Raw genomic sequence first — 27,581 nt, 5'->3', positions numbered from 1 at the left:
GTCTATGCAAACATGACTCCTTGTAAAAGGTGTCAGTTTTGTTGCCAGATAGAAGGGTAAAAAACAATTATCATATTTTTACTGGCAAATGAGGTTCCCATAGTGGAATTTGAGTTTTCACGTCCATCCCTTCCATACTTCACCAACACTCACACAGCGCGGTTGAAGTTTGGTTAAACGACGACGATTCCCTCCCCCCCCCCCCCCCATGGCCGGGCACGGCTGGGTCTTCATCCCCAGCAGTTGATTGACAGCATGGGCTGACAACCATAATCATAATTCCACAATAGCTGACAACCCATACGGTTTACCTCGTATTCTTCTTGTACAGGGAAATTGAGTAAAAAAAGAAATGTCTTCATTGTTTGTGTTTCTCCCTTGTTGATGGGACTTTGTAGAACGAACGTTGATATTTATAAGGCGCACGGGGTGACCAATACGGTCTGAATTGGTCTGTAATAAGGAAGGGCACTGATAACGGGCATGGGAACGGTGCACGGAGGGGTGGGTGGCCAGCAACCACGCCCGGCCGCCTTTGTCTCTCCCCAGTGGCGATGTTCACTGCACACGGCACCGGGTACTCATTTGAGGCTGAGTCGACCTAGGGGGGAGGCCCATGACCGGTTCGGATAATCGTCATCGGTGTTGGTGGCTGTGAGCGGGAATCGAACTCGCTTTGCTCGGGGCTACACGACCGCTCATCACCACAACCACCGGATTATAAGACGCACCTCCTCCAAACGTGTGCTGGGTAGTAAATCAACTCAGGGTCCACCACCACCACCGTCATCAACACCCGGCGAATTCGATGATTTCCGTGTTTTCTGGATTATAAGACGCGCCGGATTATAAGACGCAGCCCCTCCAAACGTGTCTGTCGATAGTCCTAGAAAGACGGCCTCTCGCACTTAACGGATTGTACAATGCACACCCCCCCCCCCAACTTTGGATAAAAATACAGAGGTGTAGGAAATGCGTCTCATAGTTGATAATTATTGCACGTTTGCATTCAATAATAATCGATCCTTTTCAAAGTTGTTGTCGGTACCCTAGTGAATGCGGCGACCGCACGGGTGGATGCAGGGATAGTCACATCAATAAATTACAAACAGCATATGTAGTCAATGTAGATGTTACTAACTGTACTACCGTTTTGTCAATTCACTGCGGGATGATGGCCGACTCAACGCCGGGAAGGTAGTGGGTTTAGGAGTTATTTAACCATACTTCACCATGCTGGGCAGTGCGGGTTGGACTGAAGAAGGGGGAGCAGAGACGTGGAGTGCAATTAACTTTGCTGCACTGCCCTCTGCTGTCTATAACGTGCCATCGCAGCACCATAGAACAACCTTGCGACCCATCCGATGTTTTTATTTTACCAGGTAAGGCCCAACACACAAGCACTTGACAGGCTCAACTTTGCTTAGATTCAGATCTAACGAGATCGGGCACATCTCGGATGCTTCGGTCAAAGGCTCTGATAAAAAAAGTACATTCTTAAATGAAGCGAGTTAATCTCAATTGTCAGCAATGACTGCACATCAACAAAATCATGATGGGTCCTCAATAACGAATATTTCAGCTTTGGGCCTCTGGGAACATTACATTTGGCATTGATTTCTGGTCATCAAATAACTCAAACAATAGGGCGTGTGAGAATGTTTCACTGCCTAGTATGGATAAGGTGCAATTGAATGCATCCCAGATGTAGTTCTGCCGTGTCATCTTCCAGAGGCTGTTCTCTACCATGGGCTGTTGCACTCTTTACTCTTTGGTTTTGTCGGTAAAGTCACAAAAAGAGAAAATAAATTAAATCACGACGTTTCGGAAGCAACACAAGTAATTTTGCTGGAGCAGTCAACACCTGATGACGGTTGCTTGTGTTGCTTCTGAAACGTCGTGATTTAATTTATTTTCTCTTTACCTACGAAAACTTCAAATCTAGGATGTTGCACTCTTTTTTTGCGGAGAGTTCTGAAAGGAAATTTCTTCTTCATCGGATAAGATCTCACTCATAGCACGATAGGCGCACTGTCTATGGCAATGAGATCATTATAACCGTTTGATGTCTGACACGAGGCTATCGGCTATAATCATACAGGGCTGCTGGTGGAAATTCTACATGGCACCTGAACCACTCACTGGATTGCTCGTTGGATCTTTGTCGGGATGCTTGCAGTTTCAGTTAAAACTGTTTTGTAACACGGGAGCATCAGCCACAATTTATCTACTGCTGGATGAACATTTCACCAAGCATTGCAATCTCTCACCTCTGTAATACACTCGAGCCGATTGCATGTATTACACTGGTCAACAACAAAAAAAAATTCTGGCCTGGACTTTTGCAGCTGTTTTAGACTAATTTCAGGGTGCCGATTCCAAATCTGATCTCAGATTTGCTCTATTACATCTCATTTATATGCTATCGTAATGTTTGTTTACAGACCTTGTCCTGGTATACAGCCAAGTCGACTGAGCGAAGAGCTCCAGGACAGGTTAAGATGCGATTTGCCACTGATGCTGTTGATGACCAATAATCAAATCCAGGTCACCATGAGGATTGTACCACATCGCACAAACCACTGCACCACCGCTCCCCACATGCAGGTCACACACGCAGCACACATGAATACGATACAGCCAGGAACAAACGGGTGCTGGAAAGCAGTGGTCATGTGTTCAAAATTGTTTTTATTTTGTCACCATTCATATACACATACAATATACCGTTGAGCCATCCCTTCCTTGCCTGTGACATTTACAATATTTAACCTGCAGCCACACTGGCTATTCATAATAAAGCCTATCTGTTAACTCACAATGGCAATGTTGCACAAACACCACAAGAGTAGCATACACCGACTCTCGAGGTAAATGCAAACTAACGCGAGAGGCACTGCGCTCTTCCTTTGCACCCAACTTTAAATGAACACGTGCAAGGGATGGGGCACAGGCAGGCAGTGATGTAAAATCAAAGGAATACATTGATTTCACCGTCACAATCAACAATCGCTGCCTTCAAAATGAAAACTTACCAACAAGCAAAAGTTTTGGGTAACAACCCTTTCCGGAGCAAAAGGGTGTGCAAAGCAGAAATCTCATTATCTTCAGCGCAAACAAGCAACTGTAGTCTTTAGACAGGTCACTTTTAAGGAATGCCCAAATGCACAGGCTGTCAACTGATACAGAAACAATGTCAAGAAAGTGTAACACTCTCAGCAGAACACTATCAAATGTAGGGATGTGCATGAATGACCAAAGATTGACACGCTCCAAGTATTTAACTACAGCACTGTCTTGGCAGCTCTCTCGCTACATTTTTTTTCACCTGATCACGCTTGCTTGTGTTGCTATCGAAACGTCCTGATAATTTTGTTATTTTTCTATCTACGTGGCTTTACCGAAAGACCCAAATAATAATGACTGCCTTAAGTGTTTATAACCATAAGACGAAGTATAAATACTGCGGATTTTGGTTATACATGATATGACATTTCAGCTCGTTTTTTTTTTTACAGATTCTAGCAAGACTTGTATTGTAACTATCGATTAAAAACACAAATTACCCATTAAATATACCTGCCAGTGCACAATGCAATTAAATAACCTGTCTTGATATTCAATTGTATGGTCAAAACATCCTTGGCTCAGCCTTCTGAACAGTACAATCACAGTTATAAAAAACACACACCTTACTTCCAACAGTATAGTAAGATTACTGTAAAATGTATATATATTTACTGATGTGCTTTCTTCGCTTGTGTTACATAGTATTCAAACGATTCCTGCAAGACAAAATGAAAACAGGTGAAATATAATAGTGTTTAAAAAAATATGTATTAATCCCTCTCATGCAAGTGAAAAGCAACGTACCAAAGTTCCTCAAAAATATAACAATCCATGTAGCTAACGTGCTATGACATGAATCAAAACAATAGAAAATGAATGATACTGTAAATGGATACCCTTTAAAAAAATTGTAATCCACACCAAGACATATTTACATGCTCAGTTTTTAGACGATTTTTTTGTATAATAATAATTTAAAATAATTATTAAAAGGATAACCAACGCGTTTTTTTCAAATCTATTTAACGTTGAACATGTTTTTTAATATAATTACAGAGCAGTCATAATTAATAGCAGTCCACCATCGGGGACTTGACACATCAGGTGTCAAAACAACTGAACTTGCTGATAATTTAAAATGGAATGTAAATATGGGTGACAATATCTAGCACAATGAAACTGTTCAAAGTAAACATTAAAATCCTTCGATGTTTTCTGCCAGCCGAGTCGCCTTGAAAAATAGCTTCTTGGCTCAATGGGCTTCACTCTGGAAATAAAGTTCTGATTATGATTCTTAAATAGAAAAAAATAGCTACTACTTACACACTAAACTATATTTTTTTCCAGGTAAGGCCCACTCAGCTATATAGCTCTTTTTCAGAAGCAAAATAGCCACAAATGATAGCTCAACGAAGTGGCTTATGCGGAAATTTATAGCGGCCAAATACTCGAAACATGCATTTCAAAATGTGGAAGGAAAAACACAAAGACCTGGCAAAAAAATCTATGCGACCACGGGGAGAACATGCAAACTCAGCAGGTGTCAGTGGTCGGGATCAAACCCACAACCTCCTGTATACCAGGCGAGGTAGTTCACATCTCGCCATCGCCACGGGGAGAACATGCAAACTCAGCAGGTGTCAGTGGTCGGTATCAAACCCACAACCTCCTGTATACCAGGTGAGGTAGTTCACATCTCGCCATCGCGGGGCCCATAAACACAAAAGAGCTCTGGGCCGTTTGCGGAGGCGACGTGTTCTAACTTAGCCAACGTCGTGACGAGAAGCGAGCGGGCGAAGAGTCGAAGCGTGCAAACATACCGGCGGCACCTCAAAGGGCACGGGCTCGCCAACTTTGATGAGAAGTACGGCCAGTCTCTTGAGGAACAGCTCATCAGGTGTGAAACCATCTGCCAGTATCTTGTTGTACAACGCCTTGGCTGCCACCACATTGTTCTGCTTGACTGTCAGGGGAAAATGAATGGTGATTGTATTTCAGATTATACGCACGCCTTTGCTAAGGTCACTTATGCAATAGCAACACACGTGGATTTTGTGCTTGGTGAAATATACTGATTGTTCTTAAACCTACGCTATTGTCAGATGCTGCGCCAGTTTTATGAAGACGCTGTTGAAAACATATTGACGAGATACTCTCGTTTGCGAAGTAAAGTGAATTGGTTGCAGCCTACAAAGCCTTACCGTAGCACTTCAGTAAGTAGCTGAAGGCAACATTCTTGTAGTCAATGTCTGGCACCACTTCCAGAATGTTTTCAATATGCACAGCCTTAGTGAGAGAGGAAAAAAGTTAGTTTTATACACAAATACCTTTATCAAAAAACTCAACCAACCCAAATTTATAAAAGTTGAACACTTCATTATTAAACTTCTTTAAAAAAAACCGTGGAAATCATCTGTACACATACTGACAGGTTGTCAGTTCCAGGCAACACCACAAGATGTCACCTCTTCCCAGAATACAACATCCACCTTCTCAAGACTGTCAGAACAATGACTATTAACTATGTGGCAAGCATCATCAGGACTTGAAGGAACATGTGACAAGTTCACAGCAATGTTATGGATCCAAATGCAGTCCTTCTTTACCCACACAGCACCAAAATTGTACGACTCAAAAAGTTGGCTATGCACTACTTGTACTAACAACGCCCGCTCCAGAGTTTCTTCATGCAACAAACTGCGGGGATTCGGTACGGGTCAGTGACTCTGAAAATATTTCGATATGGCTGTTAGTCCTGTGCCTAATTCCGGTTGACCAGTGATCCAGAAGTATGCAGTGAGAAATTAAGCACTTCAGAATACCATTTATATTCATTTATATGTCTCACCTTGCCAGTACGGTTAGCGGTACGCACGATGAAGTTGATCAGGGTTTCCTTCTGCTCCACAATCCCAGGACAGCGCTAAAAATGGTAACACAGAACGGCGTTACAAAATGACGACAGAAATTTCAACTTGTAACGCGCTGCACAGTATTCGCTCACACTCGTAGAGATGGAACACAATTCATAGGCGTGAGGCACCACAGACAAGCGGAAAGGCAGTCGTGCGATGGACCAATAGCAACAGTTCCCCAAGCTCTTTGGTCCTCTATATATCAAGCTGTTATTGGCCAATTAATGAGAGTTTACATGTGGGAGGAAACTGGAGCACCCAGAGAAAACCCACGCCTGCGAGAGGGAAACACTCTATCCCAGACAGATGGAATAGGTGGAGTCCACATTTTTGTTGTACTGCCTTCTTCCTGGCAAGCCAGGGTATGGCACCAAAATCAGTCGCATGACGTCTATTGAATTGCTATGAAATTCGGTGCCAAGTACCGATAACCTTAGATCAGTCACAAAACATTTTTTAGTTTTACAACATATGATTTATAGCCCAGAATTTTTTACTTAAATAATGACACAATACACTTCAATGTCAATGTATACATTATAGATACAATGGTTAAAGATAACACGACAAGCAGAAAATGTGTTACCGCTGAGCCCTGTTACTGCCCCGCAGATAATACTTTAAATACAATTTGGTTTTAAAGAGCATCAGAATTCGTGCCGCGTAAATGAGGTTGCCGTCAAGATTCCTTTACCTCGAGTAGAAACTTGGCTTCCTGGATTTTGTCATTGGTGATGTAGGCGAGAAACTGGTAGGTGATGCACTGGTACTGGGAGAACTGTTTCGCTAGCCTCTCTCCCATGGCACTCACTGCAACAACACCGCCACACTGCCGGGGTAAGCAATCATCACGCCGGCTCACTGCAACACGCAAAGTCCCTCAAAACCTCTTATTCAAGAAAAATGAACTGATATTACATCAAGAAAATTATTCACCAAGCAAAACAATATATATAATGAAAGGCCTCAACGCTACAATGCAACAGAAATATGTATAAAACATTAGTACACTGCTGTTGAAGTCATCTGTGATAATTGAACAAAATACAAATATTGAATGTACGACTCTTGTCAATCCACGGGTGGAAGGGGCCCCTCGCGATGTCGTGGGAGTAGTTGTGACCATACATTGCCATGCTGTCAGTGCGGATTAGTGAATGCTGTGAAGATTAAGATGTTGGGAGCACATAGCACAGTACAACAATGTATTTTGCTGCATTGCTCTCTACTGAACACGTAGCCCCGGGGGGCAGCTTTCAGCACCCGATTTATGCACACCAATTACTCATCCAAGCACTAACCAGGCTCAAATCAACTTAGCTTTGACGAGTCTGACGACATCAGGTGCACTCTGGGTAATTTGGTCAAAGGAATTTTAAATCCCATGTAAACATTAAGCACATTTTCAAGCCACACGCCCATGCCATGTCACACACCGGTGACTGCTGCACTAAACAACAGCTGGCGTTGTGCAGCAGCTTGCGACGGCGCAGCAAGTGAAGTACTCACGCTTATCGAGTGCGGCCTCATTTTCATTCGCTATGATCTGGTTGAAGACGTAGATGATGTTACCCGAGGGTTGCTGGGCCTCGTCATTTCCGGTCATGAATATGGGTTCCAGGTAACTCACGAGAGCATCCGCTCCATCCCTGCAGTGCCGCGCAGTGCGGCGCAAGGGAGTCAGTTAAGCAATGTGACGCTCGACACATCTACAGCGAATAGATGAAACAGCCTACATGTGTTTAATAGAAGCCTTGCTCTGGCTTAGTTGATGAGACAATCAGAATGAAAATCTTTATGTAGACTGGAGGAATCCGATGAGCTATGAAGCTCTTTTTCACAGATGCCCAGTATGATAACACAACAGGCGTGTGATCTTCCTCCTATTGGTTGCTCTCTTAATTTGTCTGGTAATGTATTGTAATAGACTAATGAGGATGAATCCCAATTGAACCTTGTTTCATAATCAGCCGTAACCCGTCCACTGCTAGATTAAGGCCTAATTGCATCACCTCCCCTTTACTCTTAATCTTTGGTTTGCGTGTTTTGTCAGTGAACACGTCTTTGTGTGCGCATGACCTCCATTTTAAAACAGGAAAATCGCGTCAACAAATAAATTACACTAACAAATCGAGTTACCACAAATGAGTTATAAACCTACTGCGTTTCAATTCATGTACAGGCATTGTTCACTCGTGAGCAAAGTGGATTTTGCCAAAAGGAATTACTTGGAATTGCAGGGATTAAACAAGCCACCAGAGGGTGCCCATACACAAAGTTTCAAGAAGGCAGTGATGGGGAATTAAACAACAAGGAATAACACAAAAAAGCCTGAACACGAAAGGTTACAGACTTCAACCTGGATCGGTTCATTCACAGCAATTCCAATAGAAATTTGCAAGTTTTGTGAGAATAATTTGTTGTACGTTAATAATGTATATCCAAAGAGAGCAAAACAGAGGCCAGCATTTTACCAGTATTTTGAATGCCTTGTAGATTTATAACCAGCACATACATACATTAATTTTTTTGTAATGTAAACTGCAATGAATGGGAAAAATAAATATGGAAGTCCAAACATTTGTTTTCGTTTGTGTTGGAATTATAATGCACGCTGCATATAATGCGGCCGGTACTCCAGTGTGTTTGAACAAATAATAATTGGTTATGCAGCAAAGATTGTAACCGAAAAATCACCGGTGTGAAAAATAATAGCAGTGTCAATAATTACAATTTTCATGCAAAAAAAGGGAATACATGGATTGGTGATTGTCAGCCAGCGTCTATTTGTACAACTCTCGATTATCCGTTGGCATAATATCCGGATAGCAAATATTTGATATGTGTGCGTGCTGGTTTAACTCGCCATCGGTAAACAACATTACTACTTTTAAGAAACAAAACAAAAAACAGACGACACATTCTACATCTTCACTGCCATTATACGTCGCCAAACAATATTTGCGTACGCAAATCTTAATTTGCATATGTTTTGCGGCGTTCGTGCTTTTGTTTTTTTTATGGGCCCCATCCTTTTCCCCACCATTACCCCGGATAATTGAGTTGATTGTACGAATAAAAATTGTAATCGGCAAGACGATCAAAGCCCCATGGCAGAGGTCGCAACCGGGTACCCGATACCCGTACCCTACCCGATACCCGGCTACCCGTACCCGGCCGGCTACGGGTACCCGTTTGCGACCCTGGTGCGGCCGGGTACGGTTAGACCGTGAGTCACTGGTGAGTAACCGTTTGTCACTCATTTCCCAACGTCTTGTCTCTTCTCACAATTCAAGTTCCTAGAATCAACCCACCCACGCTTGCAACATGGCTTCATCCCAGAGGTCGCAATCAGGTACTCGATGCCGGGTACGGGTACAGCCAGGTACGGGTACCCTTTTGCGACCCTGGTGCGGCCGGGTACGGGTACGGGTAAGGAATCAAAACCCGTTTGTGACCTCTGCCCCATGGGCATCAACTTTGACTTAAACCCCTCCACGAGCGCAAGTGCGTGCGCGATGCAGCGTCACCTGTTGAGGAGAGCGAGTCCCACGTTGTTGACGAACAACATGCGGGAGACCCCAGTGGGCAAGGTGTCCTCGGTGAACAGGGCCTCGAGCTCCTTCAGCCTCTCGATGTCGCCTTCCTTGCTCAGCAGCTGTGCCATGCGCACCAGGGCCAAGGGATTCATCGGCTGGCCCCTCTCCACCATCTCTCGCAACAACGCCATCCCCTCTGCCGGGGGGACACGAGAGAGTACGGTCAGCGGTGTCGAGAGCCGAGGGCAACGTTCTACATTACGCAGAAGTCACAATGTTGATCTGCAGAGGTTACATATAAATAATGATAGGCAGCCGTCAGTGTTTAGATGTCAGCACACAATATATACTGTATAGTCCATTACACCGATATGTGTTTCTATGTTTAACAGTAACATTTGTTTACCGAGGTAAACTCTGCACAGGTTTCAACATTCCAGGTGTCGTCAAGAGCATTATCCTACCGCTACATTGAGAAGTGTGACTATTTTTGCTGCTTTGAGTTGAACAGGCCCCAAAGCTTAAATGGATGGCTCTTGCCAACAGATTTGGAAACACAATAGCATTTGTTTAACAGGCTTGATTCTGCTGATGAGACCCAGATTGTCAAAACAAGTCCACAGTTTGCCTGTTAAGACAAATGCTGCTGCCCATATGTTGAATGCGTACAGATGGATATTTCTGTTTATTTAAATGTTACCCACGATGTTTTCCAAAGGTTTGGTGGTAATTCATGTATTTTATACAAATTTTGTTTTGGCAGTTTGACAACTACTCTCCCTCATTGTGTCTCAATGAATGTTGCATACAATCGCTGCATGGCTAAAATGAGATGGGAAATTCACCTGAAATAAGTAAAATATATATGTACATATATATAAATTAACAATAGAAATGTAATGTTGATATAAAATAAACATAGTGGTGAAAAATACAGAGAGGTTTTGAACCTTTTATTTATATACGAATAAAATATACATATATATAAATTAACAATAAAAATGTAATGTTTATATAAAATAAGGTAGTGGTGAGAAATACAGAGAGGCTTTGAACCTTTCATATCCAAATAAAAAAGAAGAAAACAATGCGGCCTTAATCTGAGTAACAAAAATATATATGTGTGCATACTTAAAGAAATCTTGATGCAAATATAAGAGGCGCGCGGGGGGCCTCGCTCTTTTAGCTGTGCATGAGGCAGAAGAGGCAGGAGGAGTGTGTGACCTCCTGATGCACAGTGTTCCGAGATACCTTTCACTTTCCCCTGCAACGCGTATGTGATGACCAGCAGGCTGTTGGCCGTCGGGGACATGGTGAAGTCAGGCATTTGCTTCTCGATGCTGCCAAGATATAATGAAGACGTTTTTTTTTTTTAACCTGTCAAGCTTCTCATTACACACTCCCTAGGGGGTCTTAGCAATGGACCGCAATCCTTCGGAGAGATGGCAAGCACATCACATGCAGCAGAAAATTTACACTTAATTGCCGTACTGTGTTTGTTCAAAGTCTCAGCGCTTCCTGCTGCTTTCAATTTCATACACGAAATAATAGATAATTAAATTGCATTTGGAGCAAGGAAACAACTACACAGACGCGGTATTTTTCATGCTACACAGAGGATATTAAATCAAACATGTTAAATTGAACGGACAAACCACAGCAACAAGTCATTCAAATCAGTGTACGCTTTAACGTCTATTTTAATTCTTCAAGGTTAGTGGGACACTAATTTGCCAAGTCTGTGAGCATGTCACTTGCATTTCGGTATAGCACTATTCATCAGCATATGTGGTACCGTAGGTTTTTTGTCCTTTTCTACATCCATTAGATTTCATGCACAAAAAATAAATAAGACACAGTCTCGGCTATGGAATTATTGTAAATTGCTTCAAGAAATGTTTTGTATATCCCCGATGACTTACTGGGGAATTGCATTGGAAAGTACCACACAGGGTCTTACCACCCCTCACTTGCCATAAATTGCTTTTTCAGGATAGCCAGAATTCCATCTTTGTCGCTTCCTTCATTATCACAAGTGGAGGCCAAAGTGGACAAGTTTTAGAGATAAACACTTTCTGTGCTTAACCTTGGTACCCCTCATTATCTGGCAAGTGGGAGAAGGGTTTATTATAAATACATCCCATGACTGGATTGCTAAATTGCTCTTTGTTCTGATTGAAAAGCTGACATTCTGATGTGATCATTTTTAGGACAGCAATCATTTAATGCATTCACGCCACACTTGCCACTTTGTGTGCATTTTTGGGGAGATTGACACCCAACTAAAACATACAAAAGCGTTGCTTCAAATGGACCGTTCGTGCTAAATAAAAGGAGACATTTACTTGCGTATATGGAATATTCTGAGGGCACAAATTCTATGCAGATATAGGGACCTCACTTTGACATACATTCTCCTGTGCACACTTAATATTTTACGGAAAATTGATCTCGCACTATATAATATCAGCTGTCTAAATTGTGTGTCTGGCTTTGTAATTCAATAATTCTTATCGCACGCAATTTTAAGCCGCATATTACAATACGATTTTACGGACACTGCACTGTATGGCAAGGCATATATAACTATATTTTTAACTCGACGGCACTGTGCCACAGCAACACATAGAAGTAAAATTATTTTCTCACACAAATCAAACAAATAATTGGAATAAAAAACTCGAAGTGCTATTCGGTTATTATTTGTGCGGGTGGCCCTGTTTGCGACAGCAAGATAACTGAAGGAAGTGAGACGGACTGCAGACAGCGTGGACTCACATGGCCTTCACTTTAAAAGCGTCCTCCAGCATGCCGTTGGCCAGCAAGGAATTTATCATCGTGGCAAACACGGTGACAGACAGGGCGCGACCCTGCTCCTGGGCTTTGTACAGAAGTTCCAATGCCTCTGTGAATAACACGTCACACACACAACCACGGCAGCAATGAGTTAAATGCTGACAAAAAAAAAACATCTAAATAGCGACTCCATAGTTATTATCGGGCATGTGAAACAAAGCACTGCTATATTGTAGTTGACAGCACAAGTCACGCACACCTTGGGTCACATTTCAAACAAACCTGTGATATTTTTCCGCTTGCACAGAATGAGGATTCTTTCTTGGATGCTGTTTCCGTCCATGGGTTGCCAGGGGGCATTCATTTTACTTTGTTTTGGTTTGGCATTGTTAGAAAACACTGTCAGCTGTTCGTCATTGCCTTTGTTATCATGAGAGGCCTTGTCTTTTGATTCTTTTGCGCCATGCATCTGCAGACAAAACCAAGACATGTTGGGTCACTCATTATGTTGAAAAACATTGCCTGCTATCATGATTATATTAGGACCACTGATGTAGTAAGCTGTGTATGTGTGTGTATATATACGTGTGTTACACCCACGCAATATTACATCTGTTCGAATAATATAGTTCTATTTATAGGCTTTGTGAGAATGTAAAAAAATACATTTCCATCCATACACAGCTGATTATCAAAATCTGGTAATAAAGAAATATGTAGTTTCAAGCCATTAATGGTACAAGTGAGAAACATCACAAATATTTCATAACAGTGGATAACATTCATAAATGTGAAGGATAGTACCAAATAGGATTTCACCCAAGATAAAATTGTATACTGGGGGAATATTTGCATACATTTTCCAAAACATCCTCCCAAAGAATTCCACCGCTAGCATCAAACGCCTCAGTCTCCACACCGTCGTCATTGCCCAAGACGACTAAACTCACACAACGCGCAACATTCCGCGGAAGGAACCAGCTCTCTCCATTGGGAGCAACGCACCGGCGCTCCGGCGTCACAACCGTTGGCCTGTAATGCCCCACAGGCAAACACGACGGACTCCCACATCTGCGCAAACGCAATCCCCACGGGCCGAGGACGTCGAAGCTACGTAGCGGCGCGCGCGTGCGCAGGGATGCCACTCACCACAGGAATGTCGAACGGCACTTCCTGCCCGTTGCTCTGCAAGATGTCGGCCAGCAGGCTCAGTGTTCGTTCCCGTGGGATCAGGTTCTCCTCCTGCATCTTGGTCCAGGTGGCAGTGGCCATATCCACGTCGCTGTGAAGTTCTGAGAGCAGGGAGGCAAGTGGGGGGGAAGGGGGGTTGGTGATCAAGCACTCGTGTTTTGGGTGTGGTGGATAGTCTGTCGCCGTGCGGTGACAGACTATCAACGCCGGTAAGCGAAGAGGAATGTTCCCAAATGGACTGTTGGGAGACGAGACAGATAATTACTCATGAAAGTACAATGATGTGAACCTATCTATGAAATGTCATCGAAATCCAATTGTTAAAGAGTACTGTGTATTTAACATTAAGAATGAGGATTTTTTTTATCGACATATTTTATACAACTGTAACTGTAGAAAAGAAAAGCTCTTCCTTTCTTGTTCTTTATAAGTAATGGATTAAATCGTTTTCTATATAAAGGAAAAGCGGTGGGAAAAAAAACACACACTCTGAAAAACCTGAATTTAGAGCAAGGGTTACATTTCAAAAACCTCGCCTCTAATGATTTCTCTAACAAGACGCTGTGCATCACAAGGAACGGAAAAAAGAAGCAGGAAAGTTTCGCTAATTTGGCCCTCGGTACGTGGTCTTTGTCGGACTCCTATTGTAACCCAGGCCTTGAGAAAACACTCAGCCTGAAGCCCTCGTGGGGAGTCTGCTGCTCTCATGCAGAGTCCTCCTCACCCACGGCCCAAGTGAATTAGCTGAATTAGCCCTGTACATTAGTAACCATTAATGCATTATCACTGCGCCTTCCATCGGGCATATAAAGGAGCGTTACCCAAACTAAATTGGTCCTCAATGGCGAGGTACATTCTGTGGCGGCCCAATAAGAAAAGTCAGGCAAGCCATTGCCGGAATGCGAAAGTCTCTACAGGCCACTCCAATCTATTCAACTACATGTTTTGAGGCAGTGACGTTATTAAGAAAAACTGACTTCCACCCTCCACCCCTTGCCTTGTGATATGCACAAAGAGCCATTTAATAATTTTGCAATGGCCTTTCAAACCATTAAACTAATCACTGAGGTTTAGCACTAATCCATGTTCTTGTACTATTACCAAACTACTGGATACCCGTGAAACAGAGCTTCATAGCTCATCGGATTTCTCCGGGACAAATAAAGATTGAGATTCTGTTTTGGTTAAAAGTTTTTTTCTCCATTGCCGCATGTGTATTTTTTATATCATGGATAACCTCTAATTGCATACATGACCATATCACAGAGAATACACCTGATATTGCCAATCTTAAGCAGGTTTGAGCCATTGGATTGACAAAGGGCTATAAATTTACAAACATTTATATTTACAATTACAATAATAAATCAATTGTCAGTTCAAAGCAGAACTAATGGTAAACAAGGGAAGATTAAACTATTATGCAGAGATGAAAACAATAAAACACTGCCACTTCTTCTTCAAAGTCTCTGAAATGGAGTTTGAGATGTACGGTGGTAAAGGCTGTGGGTGAAAATGCCTGCTCAACACGTACGCTGTTAAAACACGCAATGGGATACCTGATCACTATTAACTATATTTATTCGCTGCCAATCTATCGACATGTTAAAAAGTTTAAACACAAAAGGGTCAGATCTGGATGAGGTAAAAATGTCAGATGTAACCTCACATTAATAATGTATTGTTACCACTGCGAGATGAGTCACTCACTGCAATACTGGAGCATGTAGAAGTACATCTCGTCCCGGTCACACTCAAACAGATTCTTGGTCTGGTCCAACAGCTGCTCCAAGATCTTGCCCTGTAATCCCGTGCAAAACACGTGATGGAATCAACACAGTCAACGTCCTGTCCTGCTATCATCACTCCGCAATACAGCACTTTAAAAAAGTGGCAACTTTGTGGACAAAATTTTAAAAAATACCAACACCGCGTAAGAAATGTCTTGTGTAACAGGTACTGCTGGGGAAGTACATTTCAATCATAACACAATATACGTTTAAAGTATTTTTTAAGCAGTATTATAATTCAGTCCTATGGAAAATGTAGGAAATTGTGTTCATCAACAGACATGGGAGAGGTCCACAATGTTAAAAATCTTTTGGTTAAATATTAATCATATGACTATTACAAATAATCTATGCCTCGGGTTTGTTGGCTGGCTGCTGGCTGGGCTCCTCTCCATTCAAACAATAACTCTGTTTATAGTGGCTGCGTGCCATTGAAACTAGCTGGGTAACTGGCGACATGGGTTTTTCCATGGAACACTGAATAAAAATGACGGCCGCTCGGAAGACAAAGAATAGAGAGTGGCATCGAAGAGGTGGGAGTAACGAATACGGACGAGTGACCACACGTTGAATCTACAATTGCTCAAACTTTTAAAATGTGTGGTATTTTTAATCTAATTCTTTAGCAAGAATACTCTTTAAATCCTAGAGAATATTAAGAACTTAAATCACAATACATATCTTGGTATCTTATTACATAAAACAAGTTTCAAAGAACTGTCAGTGCTCCAGTACAGAAGGATTGCTTACAAGAGGAGTAGTAAAATTACGCCCGTCTCTTATTCTTCATTGAAGATCAACGGGTTGAAAAATTCCACAAATTGGGGATAAAACACTACTTCATAGGTAGCTTCTTTGACAATGAAATGTCCCAACATATACACAGGTGATTTACCTTGTCATTAAAAATGCATCTTTCAGCAAACCACTTCAGGCGTCTGGGACGAGCTTTCATGCCTGGCGTCTGCAACAAAAGAATAACGGAATAAAGTCTCTGCACAGTTTTACGTATTCCTTTTGCTCTACTTTCCTGTAGAAATATAAAACCAGCAAATAAATAAGCACATTTGTCTGTAAAGGTTCCATTACTGCGTGTATGTGCTCTCTTTCTTCGGCTCCCTTTATCGCCACACAATATATCAACTAACAGCGCGTGCCGAAACTGCTCCAGCGGTTGTTTGTCTTGCAACTATCCTGCTGAATTAATCACTCTCAGAAGGCCATTCGGTTGATTTGTTGTACGTAAGAAATGTACAAAAAAATGTTGAGACTGATATGTTACCAATGCTGATTTATTTGATCATTTATTACGAGTGTAAATTGTCAATTCGTTGTGCAAATTAAAATGAATTTTAAAAAAATCTCTGACATATATGCAATCAACAGGTAGATTTTAATGTCTAAACACGTGGCACACCAGCTGTGAGATATGTGGACAGGCGTAAATAGTTTGTTACAAAGTGTTTAAGCTTGGCCAGCTTAGAGGTCTACTGATGGCTGACAGCTTCAAAAAGCACACTTCCAACTACAAGGTCAAATCCTTGTAAAAGGCAAATCCTTGTAAAAAAGAAACACAACTGTAGTAAATGAAAACATCAGCCCAAAAGGTTATAGAAAATAAATGGGTTGAATATTTTAAAATAAAACTATGGACTAGAGTCAATTAAAACATACAACTGAACACTTTAGTTTTTAGGTGGCCTTTCAACACGTTCACGCGCAATCATAAATAATGTTTTATTTCAGGATCAACATTTCAGAATGACTTTACATTAACTTGACTGCAAAATCTTGGCGTTATACGCAAGCATGCTAAACCAACACAGGAGGGCAGAATCAAAAGGCACAGATTCATGCAAACTGCGTGTCAAAGCCTCGTGTCGGGCAGGGCACAAAGATCATGGCTGGTGCTAATCTCCAAGGACCTCCAGCAACCTTTATAAGAGCTCTGCATAATCTCCCATCCATCAGTGAAATTAAAATGCCTTTAGTTACATTCAACTACAGACGCAGCGTATAAGCTGGTGGAGTGGGCATCGCTTCTACATTTGCAACAAGGCAGTTTTGGTGAGCTAAGCGTGCAGTCGTTAAGAAGCTTTGGCGATAATGGTACTAAAGATGTCAATTTCCCAAGCAGAAATCTAAAGCTCTAAAGCAGCAATGATGGAAAGGATGTTTAACATATCCTGTAATCATTTCCTTTGGCTAAGAGAAAGTAATCTTGTTTGGTGATAAATTCTACATTTCTATCTGGTGCCTTTCGATGCCTCAATACGTTTGCCTGTAAGACACCAATTAAAAGAAAAGTAGCTTTGATTTTTATGTTTTTTATTTATTTTGTACTTGAAGCTCACATATGCGTAGGCTGATGCTGTATACTAAAGGAGGTATGCATTGGGCATGTGCACATGAGAGTGGAATGCATGGAACCTTCACGTGTACTAAGGTAATTTGTTGACCCTAAAATATACACTTGCACGCATGCATGGCAAAGCGTCTGCATGCAATCATGTGCATGCATGCACATATAAGCACGGTGCATGCACATGTGTGCATGCAAGGATGCATAGACATGCGCATATATACAGGTACCTACAGTCCAGACACTAGCAGAAAAAAATATACAAATTGTACTAAATTGTGGAACGTCACATTTTTGCAAATCATAAATCATACTTACGTTACACTAATTGAGCTCATTTGACATTCACTTAAAGGTGCCAATACTTAACATTTGAATATACTATATGTATGAATAGATTTAAAAGCACACACACACAAGAGAAAATGAATTAAAGCCAGCGATTAACATTTTGAAGATAGAAATGCAATCTACTAGGAATGGAATTTAAGTCAAGAAACCAGCTCGTTTTGAACACGCACACATCTTAATAAAGCTTTGAGAAAAATGTATTTCTATACTCTGAATGAACACCCGAGCACAAGAACAGCGAAGGAATGTCAGGGCACTTATCCCAACATGTAAATAAAACATAAAGGTGGAAATTAATGTCACCGTTACACGCTCGGCTGCTCCAAAGATCGAAAGCAAATTGAAAGGTTCTCCAGGAGCCCGCGCGTCAATCTGTCCGTGGCGCGAACAAAAGGCACGGGAGCTGGCCAGGCCTCGCAATCTCTTTATGCAAATCCGCAGCACGCGCAATCACACGGCGGTGGGCAAATGGCAGCAATCGAGGGGACAATTCGGGGGCCGCGTCGTCAGTCGGCGGGCGGCTCGGCACCCGCCGGCACAGAGTGGCCAAATTAATAATTCAAATTGCCAGCGCTCATGCTGGGCTGCCGATGAGTCCGCGCCTCGCGGTTAAAATTGCCATCTTTTTCGAAAGATTAAGACGCTGAAAGACAGCTTCACCTTCACACCCGAGTGAAGACGGTAAAACTGTATCACTGCAGGTAGGTGCGCACAACTTGGTGAGGCGCTTGGCATAAACAGCTACCGCTTGTCACGGTGACCGTTAGCTTTTACGCGCACGCTGCTCCCGGTTGTGACAAGCGAGGAGTGACAGAAGACATTGGCTCTCACCTCAATGATTTTGAGTGCCTCTGCGTGCTTTCCAGTCTCCAAGAAGGTGAAAAAGATGTCGTACAGCATGTTCAACTCTCCCGCCATCTTACTTATGAAGGCCAACGCTGCAATAAAACATTTGGCATTTAGCTACGTGCAAACCTTTTGAAAACAAATCTAATGTTTTTAAAAAATAAAATATTTTTTATTCCACATCCTCCCTCACATCATACATTGTAACATTCTTACATTCTGGACAGCATTACCAGTTGCATCGACGGTATCAGGCCCACCGGACTCATCAGAGCAGGCGGGGGGGGCGAGGATGTGATTTTCTTTGGGGGAGGGGGGGTTGGCCAGGTCATTGACATTCTAGGCTCGGGTATTGAAGACTGGTCTAAGGTTAAGGAATGGACCCCATGTACGTGCGTATTCTTCTTCCTTGTCTCAGAGATTATAGGTCAGAGAAAACGTTTATTTTCATTCACTAAATGTTCACAAATCCAACCAGAAAATGTTATTTGAATTAACCTTATCTAAATTAATCCGAGTTTGCAACGATGCTATGTAATAATGAATCGACTAAACATTGATAAACGCTACAACAATTTAAAAAGAAAAGCCTTAAAAGTTGCCAAATGAATATCCCAAGCAAAATATGACATTTAATTAAAAAAAATCCGAGAATTAAATTTTAGACACTTCAGAAGTTATTTTAAGGCCAATTTATACTTAGCTAAGCATAAACTGGCCATCATCAGTTGCCATAGGCAATTGCAGACTCCCAGCAGTTTTAAACAGACACAATGTGTCCAGCTCAAAGTGATAAGCACAGCGTGGCAAAGCAATGCAATAAAATACTGTGCCGTGCTCTGCTGATGCATCGATTGTGTTTTTTTACTATTAGTTAAGTGAGGATTTTTTTTTGTTAAGCTCTGCAGCAAATAAAATGAAACAAGCATTTGGTTTACACAGATCATTTGTTTGCGACAAAAAAAAAAAACCCCTCCACATCATATAGAGCATAAAAAAGTGGGTAAAGTATGTTGGAGGGGAATCTTTTTTGGAACCCAGGTGTAGATCCCTTCATGGCTCAAGAATAAACAAAACAAAATATTGATTTAAAGCTTTCGTGACTGCAGGGATTCATATTCTTGGTTATTTCGGTAAAGTAACGTAGAAGGGAAATAATAAAATAATAAAAATATAAAACAATTAAAAATTCTCACGACGTTTCGACTGCAACACAAGCAATCATCATCAGGTGTGAAATCCTTCTACGTGACTTTACCGAAAGAACCAAGAATATAAAACAAACATACATTTGGCCCAAGTCATTGGGATGTCGGTAATCAAATTTTAATAATGACAAAAGGCAATTTGCATGGTTGCTAAAAAAATAGGCAATCGTTAAATAAGAATGCATGGAAATGTGTACACCGGGAACAGGTAAGAGAAATCACTGGGCCTGTAGAAATTCCACTGCCCCCAGCCCCAGCGATGCTATGGTCAAAATGTGTATTCAGAATTCAATTCCTTTTTGCCTTGTTTGCCATAACTCCATCATGCACAAGTCTCTCATGTGAACCGTCTTACTGTATTGGTTTAGCCTTTCTCGTTTGTAAAACCTTATGTGTAGCATCTCATTTGTTCTGGCTCATTCTGTCTCATTTATACTTTGTGTCTCATTAGTTTTGTCGGTCTATGCTCTGCAACATTTGTTGTCTCATTCGTGTTCCTGTCTGCCTCCTTGGCATAGTCTGTTATTTTATCCATTACATTTGCTATAATTTGTAAATAATTTACATAAATCATAATCGGTTCTTACATGCACAATTGTAAGCATGTATTGAGAGAAATACATGTTTTTGTATTGATGAATGAACCATTACCAGTGAATATACTACTAGTGCTATAAAAATTATTCCAACAATGAATAACTGGCTCAAAACTAAGGTAGGCTGTAAAATTGCTTTCATTCTTTCAAACATGTTGCACGCAGACAAATGGCACTGCCATTAATCTTTCTTTTTGGTAGCTTCGATAAACCTACGTGGTTACACATAGCTTCTCAAGTGCACAGTGAATCAAAAGTGATCAAATGAAATTGCCAAGCTCAGGCCTATCTTGTGCCCATGCAAAACAACTCGAGCATCACCCCATCAGCGCGCACACCCTCTTCAGGAATGCCTATAGATGTGACCTTTCGGCCATTATAGTGACCTTTCTGGAGGAGATCCATCTCCCCCTTTTCCACCAAGCTCTTGAGCAGTTCCAGCTTTTGAGGGAAGACCTGATAGTTGTTGGCACATGCCATGCCAGCGTCAAGTGCTCCCGACAAGTCTTCCCTGCAACAAACAAACATGGAAAAGTTGTTGATAACAGTGGGAAGTGTGTCATATACATGCACAACCCTTTCTGTTCCATCCACTGCGGCTACCCACCCACACTGTGCTGGTTGTGGGGGTTATGTGACCATACTTCACCATGCTGGTCAGTGCAGGTTCCTGAAGGGAGCATAAGAGGTCGGTGCACAGTACAGTACAACAATGTATTTTTATGCACTGCCCTCTGCTGACAAGTCTAGCACCTCACAGCAGCCTACAGCACATGTTTTATGCACAGTGATTGACAATCCAAGCAGTCTATGATAAACCATGCTTAGCTTCAGAAACCCGATGAGATTGGGTGCATTTTCGGTACTTGGTCATACATGTGTAATATATAAAAGTAGATGTACCCTTAGTATAGCCATCACAGGTCACCAACGGTCTAAATAATACATGGGTGAAGTGAGCAGATGAACTCGTGATAAATAAATAAGAATCTATTTAAATTGAAGCAGTGTACTGTTATGATTATTCTCAAGGAACAATTGACTCTGAAGACTCATTTAAAATGCTAGAACTTTCTTTATGAAAAAAAATCAAGTTGCAAACCTTTCCCATGCATAGAATACAAAAGCGAGCACACACACACACTGCTCTTTAATGGCACAAGGTCGACGAACATAAAAAAGATCGTCAAATATTCCGTGGAAAACATTCGTGCACTTAACGAATCCCCGCCCCCTGGCGAGTCTCCAGATTGTCATAATTCAGCATCTGGATTTTCATGCAATATTTTAGATTTCTCGTGACACATTCTAGATTTGAAGCGTTCGTGACTGCAAGGATTCATATTCTTAGTTCTTTCGGTAAAGTCACGTAGGTAAAAAATGAAATTAAAATTAATAAAAATAAAAGAAAAATCACGACGTCGTGATTTTTATTTTATTTTTATTAATTTTAATTCTCGTGACATATTCAGATTCCAAAGAACACAGGATGAGATGTTACTATCCTTTGTGCAAGCACTTCCAAGAGTTCATGAACAGTGAGCCTGGTGAAATTTGGGGAGCGCATCGTCAGTAGTGACCCTTTGGTTCCTAGGGTGTTTCGGCCTTTCATACTATACACCCTCCCCAAAGGCGGCCAGCGACAGGGTGATCAATCCTACGCTTGCGTCCCATTCCCAATTAGTCATAGGAGTTGCCTTGTTGTTGGTAGCCAACATCCCAACATCTCACTTCGTTACTGTACTTCATTGTATTTGTTGTTGTGCTTTTGTAATGTTGATGACCCAGGTCACCCTTTCAAAAGAGACCATCCTGGTCTCTTGGTTCTCACCTGGGGTTAATTAAAGAAACGCGACATGACCTGCTTCAATAGTCAATGCTATTTTTCAAACATTGTGAGGATAACAGCACCGTATAGTGAACCATTTACATACAACATATGTGGATATACATTAAATTAAGAGCACAGCACGATCCAACAAAATTGTTTTTTCCGTAGTCATCTGCTCACAGGTATAACCGACTCTTACGTGCACAATTGAGATTAACTATAATAATTTTAATCAAATACTCAATCGATGCATCGTTACATGCCTACCGCACACCGTTGTCACACACACGTTATCCAAGCAACCATTAAAAAAAAAATGAATACGTCTATAAATTGACCACAGCTGCACTGAGCCTCATTTCACTTTGTATTATTTGTGAAAGAGAGCAGTAAGCCGCCTTCACACATACTAGGCAAAGATGCGATTCGGCAGTCAGCCCTTTGAGTGGCAAGTGTTACAGATGCGGCAAGGCTGTGCATGGGTTGCTTGTAATGTCAAGGGTATAAATCAGCTATTGCACAACCTGATGGCACAGGACCCCCCCCCCCCCCCCCCCCCCAGAGCCTTGGGCACCAACCACTGGCACAATACTACAAATATTTCGATTTAAAGCTTTCGTGACTGCAGGGATTCATCTTCTTGGTTCTTTCAGTAAAGTCACGTAGAAGGGAAGTAATAAAATAATAAAAATAAAACATAATAAATAATATAATATGTTTTATTTTTATTATTTTATTACTTCCCTTCTACGTGACTTTACCGAAAGAACCAAGAAGATGAATACTACAAATATTGCAATAGTCACACAAAGCAGGCAACTCCATTTTAGCCTTCAATCTACATTCATTCATTCGAACACTTTTAACTATGAAGATTCAAAATAATTATATTGACAAAAACCTGGAAATTATTTTGGTTAGGTTTTTTGTATATGTATAGATGAATGGCATCTTTAAAAAAAAATACAAAATAGCATTGATTGCATATACTGTATTTGTTTAGCCCTTCCAGAACAAGTTGGCTTGTAAAGTAAAGTTAATTGAACTGCGCTTGTGAAAAATAATAATGTATGTTTTAGATCTAAACCTAATGTCTATGACCTTTAGTTTCCACAGTGTAGCATAATTAGTGAGACTTATAAGCAACTTTTGATTTGAATATAATAACCATTCTTTAATAGTTATGAGTAGTGTTTTAAATACGGTATTTATCTCATTTCACTGAAAGATTAGATGTCTAATTTCAATGTTGAATTCAAAAAACACAACATGTGGCACAAATGTTTACTTATCAACATTTAAAATAAATCCCTTAAAAACCACCCCAGTACAATTTAGGACCAATGTCACTATGATTTAGCCCTTGGAGTTATGGCCTGGTGCGTTGTTTAATGAGCTTCGAATGAAGTTACCTAGCACGCCTTAGCATGCACACACAAAACACCTGTAATTTCCCACCGAGACTCATATGAAACGGCGAGCGAGGCAAGAGGTTTGCGGCAAAACTAACTGCTAAAAGCGTCCCCCCCCCCCTCCTTTGGTCCGTCTATAATTTAGTCATCATTCATAATGCATTCCGCATTCGCATCGGAGGAACCTTGCGGTTGACAGATGTGACAAGTTTACGGCTTATTAGGCGCACTCGCACAATCAGCGGGGAACAAATGGGATAAGCAGGGGAAAAAAAGAAAGCATGGGCACAAGCAAAGCTCCGCTTGCCTAAATACCTTCCTGTTTGGTCACGGTCCGGCGCGCCGCACTTACATTACAGCTCGCAGCAGGACAGCAGCAGTGAGCAAATAGCCCAGCCAGCCTCGAGTGTTGCTAGCCTGTCATTTCCTAATCAGTTTGCCCCAAGGCAGTAAGCACTGGAGGGGGGCAACAATTACTCAACCCACTCAATCCTGCGAGGCTTGCGCCCCTGGATTGCTCTGATTGCGATGAGCAGTTTAAATAAACTGTGCAGATTCCACTTCACGTCATTAAAATGCATTCAATATTTTTGTGCTTTTGATTTTTTTTTTTGTTGAGAGTGGATTTAACAATAAAAGTCGCTGATTAATAATTCTTCTTTTATAAGTGACTTAAAAGGAATTACAATTAAGTGTCCCGTGCTAAATAAGATGTAAAATAGACCGCTGAAAATAAAAACAAAGTAATCAAACATCCAATTGCAACAAACACTAGTCCACTTCATTTGGCAACTAACAAGTCTGACCTAATGTCAGGAAAATGTGCATTTTGTTTCATTTCATGGGCACACTGCATCTAAACATTTGTGATAAATCATGTCAAAACCATCCCAATACTACAATCTTAATGTTCCATTAAAAAGAATTACATGTCAAGTTGTGGTCACTTTACCCCTATTTAAATGTCCAATTGCAGTGCTACTTTGGACTTTAAAAAGTTTAAATATTCTAGCAAAAGCCACCAAATTGCTGTATTTTAAATAGATATAAAGTAATAATTAAAACACTTTTACTTAAGATTAACTATGTATTTACATGTCAAACATTACGGTTACACAATGTGCTCAATAATAAATGCGCAAGAGTGCACACATTACTAGCAATGAACACAAATCGACTGGCTCTGGTTGCACTGCTCAAGGTCTGTGCGTGGACAGCTCTCCCAGAGCGATGTTCTCATTGCCCAGTGCCAGTCGGCTCGACGGTATTGCGAGCAGTTCACAGTCGAAACGTTGCGGATTTAAACGTGCAATTTCCACAACTGAGTCAGGGCGTTAACACGTAGGCTTTCGCAACCAATATTATTCATAATCAACGATTTTTGGGTTTAGATCGCGTTATTTATAACACACCGGTGGGCTAAAGCAGTGAACTATTTGTCTTTTGTCAACGTGACACTTTTTTACTGATTGGCCGTGTCGGGTGGTGGAGGGTTACGACACATTTATAAATAACGCGGTCTAAACCCAAAAATCGTTGATTATGAGTCAGGGCTGTAAAAAAATGTACCCGTAAAAACAAAGTTTTTCACTATAAATCCTTTATATGCGTGGCGGCTAGAGTCCTCTCATCCTCTGGCTTGAGATGGCTGCCACCTATGGGTCAGATGATTGCCTGCCACCATTAAGCAATTGGTAATTAAATATAATTTATTTTTTCCTAAAGAGTGTAAAATTTTGGAAAAAAATTTTCACGAAAATAAATTGTCACGCACAACGAGTGCTGTGTGCAAAATGTCAGCTCGATTGGATCACGGGAAGCGGGTTAAAAAACGACCGAAAGATTTGCACGGGTCGTAAGCGCGCAAGCAAGCACGCAAGCACGCAAGCGAACTTAATATAAAGGATTTAAAAAAGCAATGATCACCACCTCAATGCTCATTTGAGCAGGAAATCACAAGACTTTTGTTGTTGTTCCCAGGAGCCCTTTGGCCGTGCGTTGTCAAAGATGGTGAAGACGAGGCAGGGAAGACGTGTGTCGACGTCGGTATGTTGAACTTCTTTCGCACTGTACGTAGCTAACCGTGCTAATTCGGAGGTGTCAATCGCAGTTAATACGCCAATTACACTGCTGCGCGATGCCTGTGGCCAGGCCTTGCTGTTAAGTAAAAAAAACCTTGAGCATGCATACTTTTATTTCCAAAAGAGCCCAACATCCATGAATATGAGGCACGGGCTGGATGGGAGCCTACTTTCTAACCGTCACCACACAATATTTGATATAAGAAAATACATGATTGCGTGCCTGATATTCTCTAGCATGACTGAAGGTTGCCAAGAATTGTGTGCTTTGATGATTTCACGAAGCTGTTGGAAGCAGAGGTCAAACACCTGCTGTTCAGTGCCAGAGAAGTGCTTTGGCGATTGCCTGATTCCTCAGAGGTCAAGATTTCAGAATCGCTTGAGGGCGAGAGCGCACTATGGCAATTGGTCATGCTTAACAACCAAATATAAAACCTCGACCGATATTTTGGTTGCAGTCAACATAACATTAAAAGTCATCATTTGATGGGTTTTACCAATACAATCTGCATTTACTATTTCGCAAAACCTCAAATAATAAAAGAAACAACACTCTGCAACTTTTAATCAAATAGGTTGAGGCTGCACAACATATTCGGTTTTATGTTTGCAGAATAAGCCAAGGAAATTTTCAACTGCAGTATCAGTTTAAGATCATGTTTGTAACATTATTAAATTAAGTTAAAGTGGCATAATGTAATTATATTTTATATACCACTGAGCTCTGTTGACCATTAGATGAAGGTTTCATAAATCACTATCTTGTATATATTTTGACATGTGTAGACAAAATAGTTTGTAATTGAGTCCTCAAATGAGGTTCATGGCCTGTAGCAACACTACTCTCATAAACAATGAATAAAGTGTCAGTTTCTATTTTTTTTTTACTATTTATATAAATGTTATCCCCCTCGCCTGCTATGCATAAGGACTTGGGTTTAACTCCGACTCTAACACCTGCATATTTGGGGTTTGCATGTTCTCCCCGTAGTCACATCGATTTTTCTCCGGTCCACTGGTTTTTCCCCTCCACATTTAGAAAGATGAATTTAGCTTAATTGGCTGCTATTATAATTCCCAAATATGATTAAATAAAAGTTTTGTTCATATCCCTCTGAACATGAGCTTAAAATTACCGGTGCTCGTTATAGCAAGGATGCATGGCAGTACAAGTGGCGCTGGTGTTAGCGCTGCAGGAGGTGGTGATGAAAGTGGCAGTGGTAACAGTGTGCTGTGCTGTGGTGTTCTGCCGCTGGTGGTGGAGGGGCTCACTTCTCAAGGTAAGGAGTCAGCAGTGGATTGCAGAGTAAGTTTCCGGGCTTGCACAAACCCAGTGTCACAATGGAATCCAACAGCTGCCGTACAGCTTCAGTATTTCCAGTGGCCGAAACATCCTGCAGGAGCTGTACAAAGTTCTGCAATCTCAACTCATTATTCATCAGCAGTTTCTTGGCACTCAACTCCTTCAGAACTTCTTGTGCCTCTGAAACATAAACAATAAAAAAAAGATTACTTAAATATACAACTTCCAGGATATTACCCTTTGTTAATTCTGACAAATTGCTGCACTAAATTAAACAGGCGCTATTCAATT

General features: G+C 41.3%; 1 protein-coding gene across 1 annotated transcript in view; it reads right to left on the bottom strand.

Moving 5' to 3' along the window:
- Positions 1 to 2,671: 2,671 nt before the first annotated feature.
- Positions 2,672 to 27,581, bottom strand: part of LRPPRC (leucine rich pentatricopeptide repeat containing) — a 44,155-nt gene continuing 19,245 nt past the window's right edge. Inside the window, 16 exon segments of the mRNA XM_061559201.1 lie at positions 2,672 to 3,785; positions 4,890 to 5,032; positions 5,271 to 5,355; positions 5,918 to 5,992; positions 6,679 to 6,794; positions 7,494 to 7,633; positions 9,515 to 9,719; positions 10,775 to 10,863; positions 12,302 to 12,428; positions 12,602 to 12,788; positions 13,469 to 13,611; positions 15,221 to 15,311; positions 16,196 to 16,264; positions 18,845 to 18,951; positions 21,050 to 21,174; positions 27,260 to 27,470. Of these exon segments, the coding sequence (XP_061415185.1) occupies positions 3,738 to 3,785; positions 4,890 to 5,032; positions 5,271 to 5,355; positions 5,918 to 5,992; positions 6,679 to 6,794; positions 7,494 to 7,633; positions 9,515 to 9,719; positions 10,775 to 10,863; positions 12,302 to 12,428; positions 12,602 to 12,788; positions 13,469 to 13,611; positions 15,221 to 15,311; positions 16,196 to 16,264; positions 18,845 to 18,951; positions 21,050 to 21,174; positions 27,260 to 27,470 (1,961 nt within the window). The 3' untranslated portion in view covers positions 2,672 to 3,737.

This window comes from Lethenteron reissneri, chromosome 25, assembly GCF_015708825.2.
Source record: "Lethenteron reissneri isolate LAM-NWPU_2019-01 chromosome 25, ASM1570882v1, whole genome shotgun sequence".
Classification (NCBI taxonomy): domain Eukaryota; kingdom Metazoa; phylum Chordata; class Hyperoartia; order Petromyzontiformes; family Petromyzontidae; genus Lethenteron; species Lethenteron reissneri.
Note: the sequence above shows the minus strand (reverse complement) of the source record. Positions and strands in the feature narration are given on the sequence as shown.